At 32.1% G+C, this 13,708-nt stretch overlaps 1 protein-coding gene across 5 annotated transcripts in view; it reads right to left on the bottom strand.

Moving 5' to 3' along the window:
* Positions 1 to 519: 519 nt before the first annotated feature.
* The window catches only part of LOC143231885 (RNA-binding protein, mRNA-processing factor 2a-like), a 442,935-nt gene continuing 429,746 nt past the window's right edge, over positions 520 to 13,708 (bottom strand). The window contains exons 6-10 of one of the 5 annotated variants that reach the window (XM_076466657.1): positions 9,050 to 9,201; positions 8,473 to 8,693; positions 7,773 to 7,842; positions 1,865 to 1,972; positions 520 to 819 (exon numbers count right to left, since the gene is read on the bottom strand). In XM_076466657.1, coding sequence (XP_076322772.1) covers positions 805 to 819; positions 1,865 to 1,972; positions 7,773 to 7,842; positions 8,473 to 8,693; positions 9,050 to 9,201 — 566 coding nt within the window. In that variant the 3' untranslated portion in view covers positions 520 to 804. The remainder of the gene's footprint in view (positions 820 to 1,864; positions 1,973 to 7,772; positions 7,843 to 8,472; positions 8,694 to 9,049; positions 9,202 to 13,708) is intronic. The other 4 variants (XM_076466658.1, XM_076466659.1, XM_076466660.1 and 1 more) reach the window with 4 other exon arrangements.

The following is a 13,708-nucleotide window of genomic DNA, read 5'->3' on the forward strand; positions in this document are numbered from 1 at the left end:
AGACTTTCTAATCTTAAAGCCAATAGAAACATTTGGACAGTTTCATAACTAAACCCTGTTACATCAAAACATTTCATACTAACTAAAGTTGAATGAGAGTCAGCTACAAAGTTAGTTTCCTAAAGGTTTTTAAAAAGTTAGAAACATTTTTAATACACGATTTTCCCCCGATTGGAATTTTATGTTAATACTGGAAATAACCTTCTTAAATTCTTCCATAATTATATTTATTATCACTATTGTAAAAGTCCATTGACTTTTAAGACAATACTTATTTTATTGAACAATCCAAATTTGGTGATACTAAAATAATAAATGGAATATGGATCCTATAATTTTGTTACAGAGGAAAACTCAGATAACATTATTCATTAAACATAAATACGGATATCTCTCGTGCTGAAGGTCATATTGTGCTTAACAAAACTGAAACCTCAGGTTGGTAAGAAAAATTATAGTTTGTTTTCAGTTGCAATGGATACAGTTTTCCTAATACATTAAGTTGCACAATGTTTTCTCAAGAAACATATTCAAAACGCCCTAAATATACAAAACATAATATTAAATTATTATACAAAATATTAATCGTTATCGTAGACCTCTGAAATCAAAGTTTTAAACTAGTCAAAACACTCTTCTTAAAATAAAACGCCAAACTTTTGTGTAACTCGGTTTCCATTTAAACATTTTCATATGTTTTAAACTATACTACACCATATTAAAACGATTTTTAACAACTTAAACATAAGTCATTAATTTAATTATCAAACACCAAACTGCCAGTCCACTGGATAATATCTTCTTTTAATCACGAGAGACCTAATTTAAGAATAAAAATAAAAATACGTTATTTCATCATATCCTCTAATAATATTTTTTTTGTACATGCCTCCTATAACTGTTCTGAAACTAAAGGATAGTTTACTTTTAACTAAGTTGCTTTGTATAATTTCTTCTATACTTTCTGTTTTACCTATATCTGTAAACTCCAACGAAACCTTTAAGCATATTACGAAGGCATCTACGAGTATATTTAGTGCTCACAGGGAATGCTGAACACAAAAAAAATAGGAAAATGTTGTTTGCTTATAACTGATAATAAATCAGAAAACATCCCAACCTCAAGTAGTTTTTTAATGTAAATTATATTCAATCCGTTTTGTTATTTGAGAAACTCCCGATTATTCAGAAATGATACATTGCAACCATTGTTGGCTATTTTCAAATAATTTGTTTTAAATTTCCCGAAATTCGCTTGTTGGCTTTGTTTTATTTTTAACACTATTAAAGGGTTTTAGGCCTAGAACTCGACAATAATTCTCTCTTTTTCTCTCTCAAAAACTTCAGATGAGTTTGTTTCGCTATGTTCAGTTATAAATCTGTAAGCTAACTGTGCATGCATGTGGCTTCCTTACAGCCCTGAATTTTACAGTATGTGGTGAAAACTAGCTACAATATACGGAAGATGCTTTCGACAAAAGTTACCTTATCAAAATTAATTATCTCTTTCATATTAATACGTATTTACAATTTTATTCTCGCTTTTTGATTAAAAAAAATATTTTATTGAATGTTTATTTATTTGAAAATAGCTCACTGCCTTAGCTTATTTTATTGATTTTGTTATAAAAAATGATATATTGTTAGATGTAATTCATAAACCAGAGGGAGACACGTTAGGCCTTACCTCTCCCATCTTGTACTTAAATGACTGCGTGAAATAATTTTAGTTTACTACTTACTTACCGAAAGATAATAATTCAACATCTAAATTAATGACCGTTAATACGAGAAGCAGCTGAAGAATAAAAAATCTTTTGCACTGATTATAGGTAATCATCAGATGGAGACACGTTAGGCCTACCTCTCCCATCTTGTTCTTAGCATATTCAATTCGGATTCCTCCGCGATCTGAAGAAAACAAAACGTAGCCTTGGAAAGCATTCATGGCATGCGATGCTAGACGTACGTCCTGGAGGAAGGAACAAAATTAGCAGGAGCTACATTAATCTGAGAAAATTAATCTGGTAAAACTTTCCCATGATAGAGCCCATGAGAAGGAAAGCAACGTGAATTATATATTTAATATTTTGTTACGTCTTTAAATCTTGACTTTAGGCTTTGGCAAATGCGAGCCTTAATTGTTTGCAATTTTGAGAACGATATATTGAAATTTCACCTCTTTTAACTCGGCAGTTGAGGAAAAAATATATAAATGTATATAAATATGAAATGTTTAAACTCTAAATAATATTAGTATGTGCTATTCAAAATTACTTTTATGCGTGTGTTTTTTAAAATATTTTTGGAATTATTCTATAGCTTTTACTAAAAATAATTCTACTCCAACGGACTTAATTTTGGATTTCTTTAAACGGTGACTATTAGAAAATATGATTGGATAAAAACAGTTACAAAAATGCCCTGAGAAACAGAAAGTTTCTGAATTAAAACTTCCAGGAAGAAATACTGTGTGTTTAACTTTCAAATACGACTTCCAGGAAGAGATATTGTGGATTTAACTTTCAAATACGACTTCCAGGAAGAGATACTGTGGGTTTAACTTTCAAATACGACTTCCAGGAAGAGATACTGTGTGTTTAACTTTCAAATACGACTTACAGGAAGAGATACTGTGGGTTTAACTTTCAAATACGACTTCCAGGAAGAGACGTTTTGGGTTTAACTTTTAGCTTCCATCGGAATATTAATCACATATTTCTTTTTATGTGGGTTTTAACTATTTAAAATTCAAAAATAAGCAATGAAAGTTCAGAACTTCATCTCTCATTTCTCTGTCTAAAGGATCAGTTGTCATAAAATTCAACCGAGGTTTCTAAATTGTACTTTTACCACGAAAATGTCTGTTCAAAAGAAAAACGATACAAGACTTGTTCGTGCGATCCTGAGAAGTTCCATAATTCATTCATTAACTCACTCATTTTGACGCAAAGATATGCAATGAGCTATTGAAATTTTGTCACCAGTGGGGATCGAATTCCGAATTTTAGCATTATAAACCTCTGAGATACAGATTCATCTTTCTTAAGCGTAAAAAGCACTTAAACTAGCCTAAAATGTTAGTAAAAGTACTATACAAATAAACCCCAAGATGAAATTAACACGCATTTAAGTAATTGGTGGCCCGGCATAGCCAAGCGTGTTAAGGCGTTCGACTCGTAATTCGAGGTTCGCGGGTTCGAATCCCGGTCACACCAATATGCTCGCCCTCCCAACCGTGGAGGAGTTATAATGTGACGGTCAATTCAATTTTTCTTTGATAAAAAGAGTAGCTCAAGAGTTGGCGGTGGATGGTGATGACTAGCTGCCTTCCCTCTAGTCTTACACTGCTAAATTAGGGACGGCTAGCGAAGATAGCCCTCGAGTAGCTTTGCGCGAAATTCAAAAACAGACAAACAAAAACAAGTAATTGGTACGGGTTGCACATGGGGTGTAGAACTTCTAGTTCTTTTCAACTATTAATAAATTACTCAACGCCCTCTTTATTTTTCTATCAAATAGTTTGCTGCCTAATATACAGAAGCTAGTTTACAGCCTGTCTTTCTAATGAACGTATCAGTGGAACAGGGATATGTTGAAACGTATCTGTCTTATATTTTAAAAGAAAAATTTATAATTAAATGATTGGAGTTTTAGGCTTAACTTTTAAAGATGAAAACGGAATTGATGGGATCAATTTTTTTTTTCCAGCGAGAAGAGAGTTTATCCATTTATCTATGACATAAGTAATTTGTTAAAATAACAACCAAGCCAACTAGCGTTCTTTCGGGAAATTAATATAAATATTTTTATAGCAATGTAGATAAATTCTCAGATATAAATGGCAGAAAAAAAAGACAGAACACCCTATAGTACTAAATATATTTCTCAGCAACAAAACCAGTACGTATTTTCCATGCTTTTACATTAAACTCTTACGTAAGATTAATTAATTATTATAGTGATTAAACATTTGATGATTAAAACATCACTTGATAAATACGCAAGTAACAAGACGAGATTTACGTATTTACTTTTTTTTTACTTATTTACTGATAATAAAATTTCCGTATAATTTTATTTATTTACTCGTGACACTTTGTGTATTTACTTGTACTTCAGAAAAGGTATTTTGTTAAATTTTGATTTTACAAGTAATTAAAACACTACTAATGATTTAGTTTCATTACAAATGACTATATTAAGACCCTTCTATAATGTGATTTTTAACACCACAGTTTTGTTGAATTTCGAGGCAACTGTTTATTATTGTTTCATAAAACTGTAACGTATTGGTGCCAGTAACGGCTTAAAATGGCATACATTATAAGTGGATTAGAATATTTACGAATGTAGCGCCAACGAAATAGACTTCTCATGAAACATTAAATCCTTGTCACGCTGGACTTCCAAGATATAGACAGTTAACACGTGCACGCTTGTATGTGTTTTGATAAAATTACGACACTTACGCTCTCGTTGTTCATAATGGCAGCTTTAACGACAGACTGTGTAAATATCAGTGTATAACACCTTCATATTCCAGGATGCCGAGTCGAAGCACATTTTAGCTTGATATCATCTATCCATCACTCATATCAACTTACAGTATTGATTTCAAACATCTATATGCCATAAACTCAAAAAACAGACATGTGTCCTGGTCACGATGAATATTTAGGGACCATGAAAAACACGCGATGCGAGTACAGCATTCCGCCAGAGTAACGTTTGTAATATCAATACAACTGTTGCTGCGTGTTGAGATGTCCAGATCTTTAATGTTACATGTCATGACTGGACTTTTATTTGTAGCGACTTTATGTTGTTCGTGTGTTGAAACGAGATAACACCGCTGACATCCGAGAGATGTCCTTGACCATCCTTCTAAATGTGGATCACTTAGCGTAGCGTAACTTCGACCAAGCGTGGATTTTTTTCCACGCACGTTTTATAAGATCAAAATTTTGGGAGACCAAGTCCCTTGTGTGGTATGGAGTCAATAGTTGACTATAACTAACGTACGTTTTGGAACTCTAAGTTATGACAGACCAAGTCTCTTGTGTGGTATGGAGTCAGTAATTGACTATAACTAACGTAAGTTTTGGAACTCTAAGTTATGACAGACCAAGTTCTTTTTGGAAATGGAATTTAAACTTAAACTTGCCACAAACAGATAACATGTTCATGTTTACTGAAATCCACCGAGACCATATCCAAACACATTTTATTGTTTTATGATGTGGTGGATCAACCTAGGCTTTTAATGACACCCCTCATTATTTCTGTAAATAATACACAGTCCACATGAAAATATATTTTAATTTAAAATAAAGTTAATTATGAGTTTAATATAAGAAACTGAAATTGTATTAGCGAACTCAAAAAGTGCTATTTTTGTGAAAAACAAAAATTTGCCATTTAGATAATACATAAAAACTTATTCTTTACTGCTATTAAAAATGTTGAACTAGTTATAATAAAATACATACAATATCGTGCTGTTGTTTCGTAATGTAATAAACCCATTTGACATCGTTTTAAAGTTGCAAGACTAGAAAATGAAAGTAAAAACTTTTTTTTACTTCAGTTGATAAAAAAAGGTCTTAAACCTTAAACTCTATTATATTTTACAGCGAAACATACTTTATTAAGTTATGTTTGAACAAAGATAAAATTATCAACAGTTTTAATAGCTTCTTCATTAAGTTATGTTTGAACAAAGATAAAATTATCAACAGTTTTAATAGCTTCTTTATTAAGTTATGTTTGAAGAAAGATAAAATTATCAACAGTTTTAATAGCTTCTTTATTAAGTTATGTTTGAACAAAGATAAAATTATCAACAGTTTTAATAGCTTCTTTATTAAGTTATGTTTGAAGAAAGATAAAATTATCAACAGTTTTAATAGCTTCTTTATTAAGTTATGTTTGAACAAAGATAAAATTATCAACAGTTTTAATAGCTTCTTTATTAAGTTATGTTTGATGAAAGATAAAATTATCAACAGTTTTGACAGCTTCTTTATTAAGTTATGTTTGAACAAAGATAAAATTATTCAACAGTTTTAATAGCTTCTTTATTAAGTTATGTTTGAGCAAAGATAAAATTATCAACAGTTTTAATAGCTTCTTTATTAAGTTATGTTTGAACAAAGATAGAATTATCAAGAGTTTTAATAGCTTCTTTATTAAGTTATGTTTGAACAAAGATAAAATTATCAACAGATTTAATAGCTTCTTTATTAAGTTATGTTTGAACAAAGATAAAATTATCAACAGTTTTAATAGCTTCTTTATTAAGTTATGTTTGAACAAAGATAAAATTATCAACAGTTTTAATAGCTTCTTCATTAAGTTATGTTTGAACAAAGATAAAATTATCAACAGTTTTAATAGCTTCTTTATTAAGTTATGTTTGAACAAAGATAAAATTATCAACAGTTTTAATAGCTTTATTAAGTTATGTTTGAACAAAGATAAAATTATCAACAGTTTTAATAGCTTCTTTATTAAGTTATGTTTGAACAAAGATAAAATTATCAACAGTTTTAATAGCTTCTTTATTAAGTTATGTTTGAACAAAGATAAAATTATCAACAGTTTTAATAGCTTCTTCATTAAGTTATGTTTGAACAAAGATAAAATTATCAACAGTTTTAATAGCTTCTTTATTAAGTTATGTTTGAACAAAGATAAAATTATCAACAGTTTTAATAGCTTCTTTATTAAGTTATGTTTGAACAAAGATAAAATTATCAACAGTTTTAATAGCTTCTTTATTAAGTTATGTTTGAACAAAGATAAAATTATCAACAGTTTTAATAGCTTCTTCATTAAGTTATGTTTGAACAAAGATAAAATTATCAACAGTTTTAATAGCTTCTTCATTAAGTTATGTTTGAACAAAGATAAAATTATCAACAGTTTTAATAGCTTCTTTATTAAGTTATGTTTGAACAAAGATAAAATTATCAACAGTTTTAATAGCTTCTTTATTAAGTTATGTTTGAACAAAGATAAAATTATCAACAGATTTAATAGCTTCTTTATTAAGTTATGTTTGAACAAAGATAAAATTATCAACAGTTTTAATAGCTTCTTTATTAAGTTATGTTTGGACAAAGAAAAATTATCAACAGATTTAATAGCTTCTTTATTAAGTTATGTTTGAAGAAAGATAAAATTATCAACAGTTTTAATAGCTTCTTTATTGAGTTATGTTTGAACAAAGATAAAATTATCAACAGTTTTAATAGGTTTTTATTAAGTTATGTTTGAAGAACTATAAAATTACCAACAGAATGTAACGTCAAATCAGAGAATGACACTGAAAATTATTTATTAATTGAATGGATCTATTTCATCTAATGGGTTGTCGTTAGTAATTCAATGTAAATGGTTACTAAACAATCGTAATTGAGACGAAAATATATTATTTAATCTTATTAATACATAAAGGAATTTGTTGTTAACAATAACTGTCATAACTATGACAAACATGGAACATTTTGGAACGTTAGAATTAGATACTGATATTATTTCATATTACAGGTATAGGAACCGCTAACCTGTCTAACGTGTATGTATGAGAAATGGATCACGAGACGCACACAAAAATGACCAAAGACAAAACTTATTATTAAAATATTCTTAACATATATATTCCAAAATAATAAGGCATCAACTCATTCGGGCACGTTTGCTATTTCTTAAAAGTTTTATTATTGTATGTGAGTAACTTTAAAGATTGTGATAAGGTGTTGTCTTACCTGATATTCAACAAAAGCCACCGGTGCTCCTCCTTTGTTGTGCATTCTCAGACGGCAGAAACCAGGAAAACTAAAAAAGAAAAGATTTATCTTTAAATTTATATTTGTAGAAATATTATCAGTCTATCAGACTAAAATTATCAGACTAAAATCAGTCGGGAAATGTCTCACTGTTCTTAAAATTTTATTTTGTCTAATCAAAGACACGAAATCAGCACTTAATGATCGTCCCGCCATCTAGTGACAGTTAGTAAATACAGACTGAAGGAAAGAATATTTTAAACATTTATTTATTACTAATTAGCCAAATTTATTCATTTTACAGCTAAATTAATATCAATTAAATAATTAAATCACCATTAAAATCTTAAAATGAGAAATGTTCAGGCATTTTAATTTTGTAATTTGTCAGCATTTTTTACGATTGTTTTTCTGTATGAAGGATTTATTTCTTTAATTTCCTATAAACAATTTTCTAATTTGTTTCTTAGACAATCTTATGGAGAAAAAAAAGACTGACGAATATCGGTTTACTCGTTATATCCAAGAAATCCTAAGTTAGTACAATTAATTAACGTAAAAATTGTAGTCTGTCATAAAAAAATATGGTAGTTAGTAGACGTGGACACAACAAAACGGGTGTTTTAATTTTTACTGTTAATTCATTAGCTTTGATACTTCGAGAACAAAATATTTGTACCAGCCAAAGAGATCTTTGAGTTCTTGTTCTGAAACAAATTGGCCTAGATTTGCAACAAAGAGAGTTGAACAGGGAGGTGTGTTAGATACAGACGAGGCAGAGCCTACAGGACTGGCTAACGCCGGACTCGCCACCAGATGGGAGGGTGGTATCGTGGCGTGAATAGCTCCAGTTCCCGCAAGAGCAGCGTGCGAAAGAGCTGGGTGTACTGTCAAAGGGGGCTGTAATCAAAAGAAATAATAAAAATAAAAGAGAAGAGTTAAAGGTCATTAACCCCTAAGAAAATTCTAAAATAATACTAAACTAGTAATTGACTCGATAATTTATTCTCCGATTAATTTAAAGTACATTTCTTTTCCTTTACAATAATACATTAAGTGGGATGCTTTACAAATAATATTTCTTAGAAGTAACATAGCTTCAGCTGTATTAAGAAAACTAAAGAGTGACGTCAGAGTGGTTTGGTGACCAAAACAATTTAAAGAAAGCATGCGATGTGCAGAAAGCAGTGCAACTGATATTTTGTTTAAAGAAAACCTGACACCTAATGTAAAAACATGACCATAATAATTCTTACGTAGTACATAATTACCGGAAGTTGAGCATGCAGTGCCGGATGTAATAAAGCAGGAGAATGAAGACCAGACGTCACTGGCACTTCAGCGTAAGAAAGTGGATGTGGAGACCAGCCATCGTGGACTCCTGGTAGAAGAGTAGCTCCAATTTCTTCTGAAACATAGTGAACTTGGTGTACTTAGAGTCATGAGATGACCTAATCAAACTAGGCTTAACTTTAGAGTTATTTAATATCTGTCTGCTTAACTAACAAAGAAATGTTACTGATTAAGAAAACTTAGACTGATATTTTGTTTCTCGAGTTACTATTCTTGGCTGATTCGTTAAACTTTAATACACTTTACGTCTCTCAAAGAGTTAATGGTAAGTTAGGAGATTTTGGAACACGTAATAAACGTTAGTTCAGTGAAAACAGAGATACAGAGAAGAAATATGGTAATAAACTAGAGTCTTAAGTATAATTCTTTTATATATCTATACAATAGGAAGTTCAGGGACTGAAACTAGAGGCAGGCCATTTGGATAGATTAGCGGCAGTAAAGTGTTTGCAAGATAAAAGTTTGTAACTTGAACAACTTTTAAAGAGGCCTTATTATAGTCCTGGCCCGGCATGGCCTAGCGCGTAAGGCGTGCGACTCGTAATCCGAGGGTCGCGGGTTCGCGCCCGCGTCGCGCTAAACATGTTCGCCCTCCCAGCCGTGGGGGTGTATAATGTGACGGTCAATCCCACTATTCGTTGGTAAAGAGTAGCCCAAGAGTTGGCGGTGGGTGGTGATGACTAGCTGCCTTCCCTCTAGTCTAACACTACTAAATTAGGGACGGCTAGCACAGATAGCCCTCGAGTAGCTTTGTGCGAAATTTCCAAACAAACAAAAAAAAAAAATATTATAGTCCACGGAAACAGAGAAAACTGATTAGATGAAATAGTTTCAAAGCTCGATTGTACGTGATATGTCCAACGTTAGATCAGTGAGTACTAAAGAATATTTTATAGCATGGTATCTAAGAAACGTTAAGTTAGAGGAAATATTCATCTATTGGCTTTAAAAGAAAACCAGAAGTCGTTGTTGCAGGGTATTTCCAGCATTCAGTATGGCTACCTGCGAACGTGTGTCATCTGTAATACAGGCCCGTGTTTGGGCTACACAAAGAACTATCTGCCCATCACGGGTATCGAAAGCCGGTTTCTAGCGTTGTAAGTTCGCGGACGTACTGTTGTCCCACTGGAAATAGGGGTCTAGAATATCTCCATTACACACGTTTTATTTGTTGTAAATTCTTTAACGGTCGTTCACATACATAAAGGAGCTAAGTTAACCAATTCATATCTTTTCTGGGAATCCACAGCTGAAAACTGTACCAATCATGAAAGACGGGAACAAAGTAGTAAGGCTACATTCTGATAAGCGAGGGACTTCTATGTGAAGTGGCTGCATGTTTAAATAGCCTTCGTTAGCAAAATAACCCAAATAAAACTTCCCAGAAGTCGTGACATGTTTCTATGAGCTGGGAAAGTGTTGTTAATTACCAAAGCAACATCATAAACGATTCGGAACCTAAATCGTGAATATTGACACTTGATAAACGCTTTGGAGGAATTCATTTACTGCAAAGTAAACTGTACTTACTATTCATCATCAGCTGATCAGGTGATTGAAACAACAATGCAGATAACATGTGCCAGAAACTCGTCTAAACTTAGTTTAAGGCGTGACAAGCAAGCAGAATTGCAGTGTTTAACAAGCTAAGAGTGGTGCTACAAAATATTTTTAAAACTTTATTAGTAGAGCCCCGCCTCTTTTGGACTACGTATTAAATTATTACTGGAAGGACAGTGTACAACGCTCTCATAAATCAGGTCAATAGATCGTTCGTAAGATGATAGACGTCTGTAAGTCCAAATAACCTGCAGTTCTGTGAGTATATATATGTAATTACACAACGAATGATGTTCACAATGTACAAAAGTTGTGTGAAATTAGACATAACAATTTAGCGATTTATTAAATAGGAACCATTCAGGAATTTTTCATGTACCTGATGATGAAACCATTATTAACGCTGGAAATAAGGACAATGAAAAAAACATTTATAATGCCAGAGGAAAACAACTTTATTAAAATAAAATTTACTTTTTCAGAGATTAAATAGCTATGACTACTTCGCGTTAGGCTAAATAATTTCCTGAAGTGGAGAGGAGCTGTTGTTCACTCAGGGTGTCAAATATCTTCTCAGGAAAAGAGCTCTTTAAGAAACACTTGATTAATATCTCGACAGAAACTGTTGGAATAAAAATTACTTGCCGTAAAGCCTTGAAGGAACTCAGTTAAGAGTTTTTGGATCCATTGATGGATTTCTTTAACATAATAAAGATAACTAAATTACGTCAACCTTTAATTAAGGTAGTTGACTTACTTCGCATTTTGCTGGAGTTTTCACAGAAGCAAGCTATTATAATGGCATATGCCTTAAGAGCTTTGTTTTTTAAATTTCGCTCAAAGTTACTCGATGGCTATCTGCGCTAGCCGTCTCTAATTTAGATATGTAAGACTAGAGGGAAGGCAGCTATTCATCACCACCCACCGCCAACTCTTGGGCTACTCTTTTACCCACGAATAGTGGGATTGACCGTCACATTATAACGTCCCCACGGCTGAAAGGGCAAGCATGTTTGTTGCGACCGGGATTCGAACCCGCGACCTTTGGATTATGAGTCGAACGCCTTGACACGCTTGGCCATGCCGGGCCCATGCCTTAAGATATCTGAGCTATTTGTTTAATGTGGATTGTCTCGTTAAACGTCGTAGCAGAAAGACTGGAAACACAGACTTGAATTTCAGGACTGATGAAACTGATAGACTAGAGCAAGAAGTCTTTTCTCCCATAGCTACTTTATATTCAGAATTAAAAATTTGCTGAATGTGGTTATGCACAATTGAAATTTTAGCTTAAATACAGTGGGTGGACACATGGATATGGAAGGCTGTGTTTCATTTAACTTTAGTTTCTTGATAGATTGTTAAATATGGGATGTACTCACGATAATGTTAATAAACTAATAGAAAACGTATTTAAGTTTTGACAAATTTCATGTAAGAAATAAACTAATTGTTTATCTATCTAACAATATAAATACAGGTAAGAATGTATTGCATTCTACTGTATCATTGTTTATCTATCTAACAATATAAATACAGGTGAGAATGTATTGTATTCTAGTGTATGTATTGTAAATAACATAAATATTGTAGATTGGAGATACAGGAAGACAAGTATCACTATCACCATGGTGACCCTTCTTCTGCTTCACAACTTCCGTTGTTTAGAGAAGCTTTACAAATGGGAACACTCAAACGATCGGTACAGGTGGACATACTTTTCAAAGCAAAGACTAACAGATAAATCTGAATAGTGGGAACAAAGTTTATTCCATTAGAGACATAGGTTGAAGAATTTATGATATATAACAATTGTTAGTTTCGTGGTGCTAGAGATATAGATAGAAGATATATGTGATGACATGTCGTTATAAGCTAGTGTTGCAGATAGTAGACTTATGTAAGTCAGATTGACTGTTAGTTTCGTGGTGCTAGAGATATAGATAGAAGATATATGTGATGACATGTCGTTATAAGGTAGTGTTGTAGATAGTAGACTTATGTAAGTCAGATTGACTGTTAGTTTCGTGGTGCTAGAGATATAGATAGAAGATATATGTGATGACATGTCATTATAAGGTAGTGTTGCAGATAGTAGACTTATGTAAGTCAGATTGACTGTTAGTTTCGTGGTGCTAGAGATATAGATAGAAGATATATGTGATGACATGTCATTATAAGGTAGTGTTGCAGATAGTAGACTTATGTAAGTCAGATTGACTGTTAGTTTCGTGGTGCTAGAGATATAGATAGAAGATATATGTGATGACATGTCGTTATAAGGTAGTGTTGTAGATAAAACTATTGTTTCTATAAGTTGGAGTTCAGGTAGAAAATCTTTCTAAATGTGGATGGATGACACGGTGTGCTTCATTTTTAGTTCACTCTGCGCAAATTCAGAATAACCATCATATCAACGAAGTGGTTAATTAATTTTTAACCATCAAACTAAGAATAAACTAGTTGATATAAGAACATAACAACACTATGTAGTTACTGTTAGACTAACAATTATATTAACGACGTCTTTCAATTGCAACTGCTTCCCGCTAGTACAGCGGTAAGTCTACGGATTTACGACGCTAAAATCAGGTGTTCGATCCCCCTCGGTGGGCTCAGCAGATAGCCTGATGTGGCTTTGCTATAAGGAAAAACACACATTCAGTTGAAACTATATTCTATTATGATATTTGAAATAACGACCGCGTACTGAGTTTGTAATCTGAAAGAGCAAACGAAACACTTTCCTATGCTGTCAACAGATGCCGCTATAATTAATATGTTTAATGAAGGATCTTTAAAATTAAAAGATAATTAGCTGGAAAACTCAAAACTTATTTTTTAGTGGTCGTGACTGTTAATATGTTATGTTGTAAATCACAACGTTATGCAACACATCCGCCAGAACTGTAATTACTGGTAATAATATATTAAAATTGTGTTCTTAACATTATTAGAAGTTAGAATGGATAATACTTCTTTGCAGACAGTCCCCCGGTGGG

The sequence above is a fragment of the Tachypleus tridentatus genome, chromosome 11 (genome assembly GCF_004210375.1).
Source record: "Tachypleus tridentatus isolate NWPU-2018 chromosome 11, ASM421037v1, whole genome shotgun sequence".
Taxonomy (NCBI): domain Eukaryota; kingdom Metazoa; phylum Arthropoda; class Merostomata; order Xiphosura; family Limulidae; genus Tachypleus; species Tachypleus tridentatus.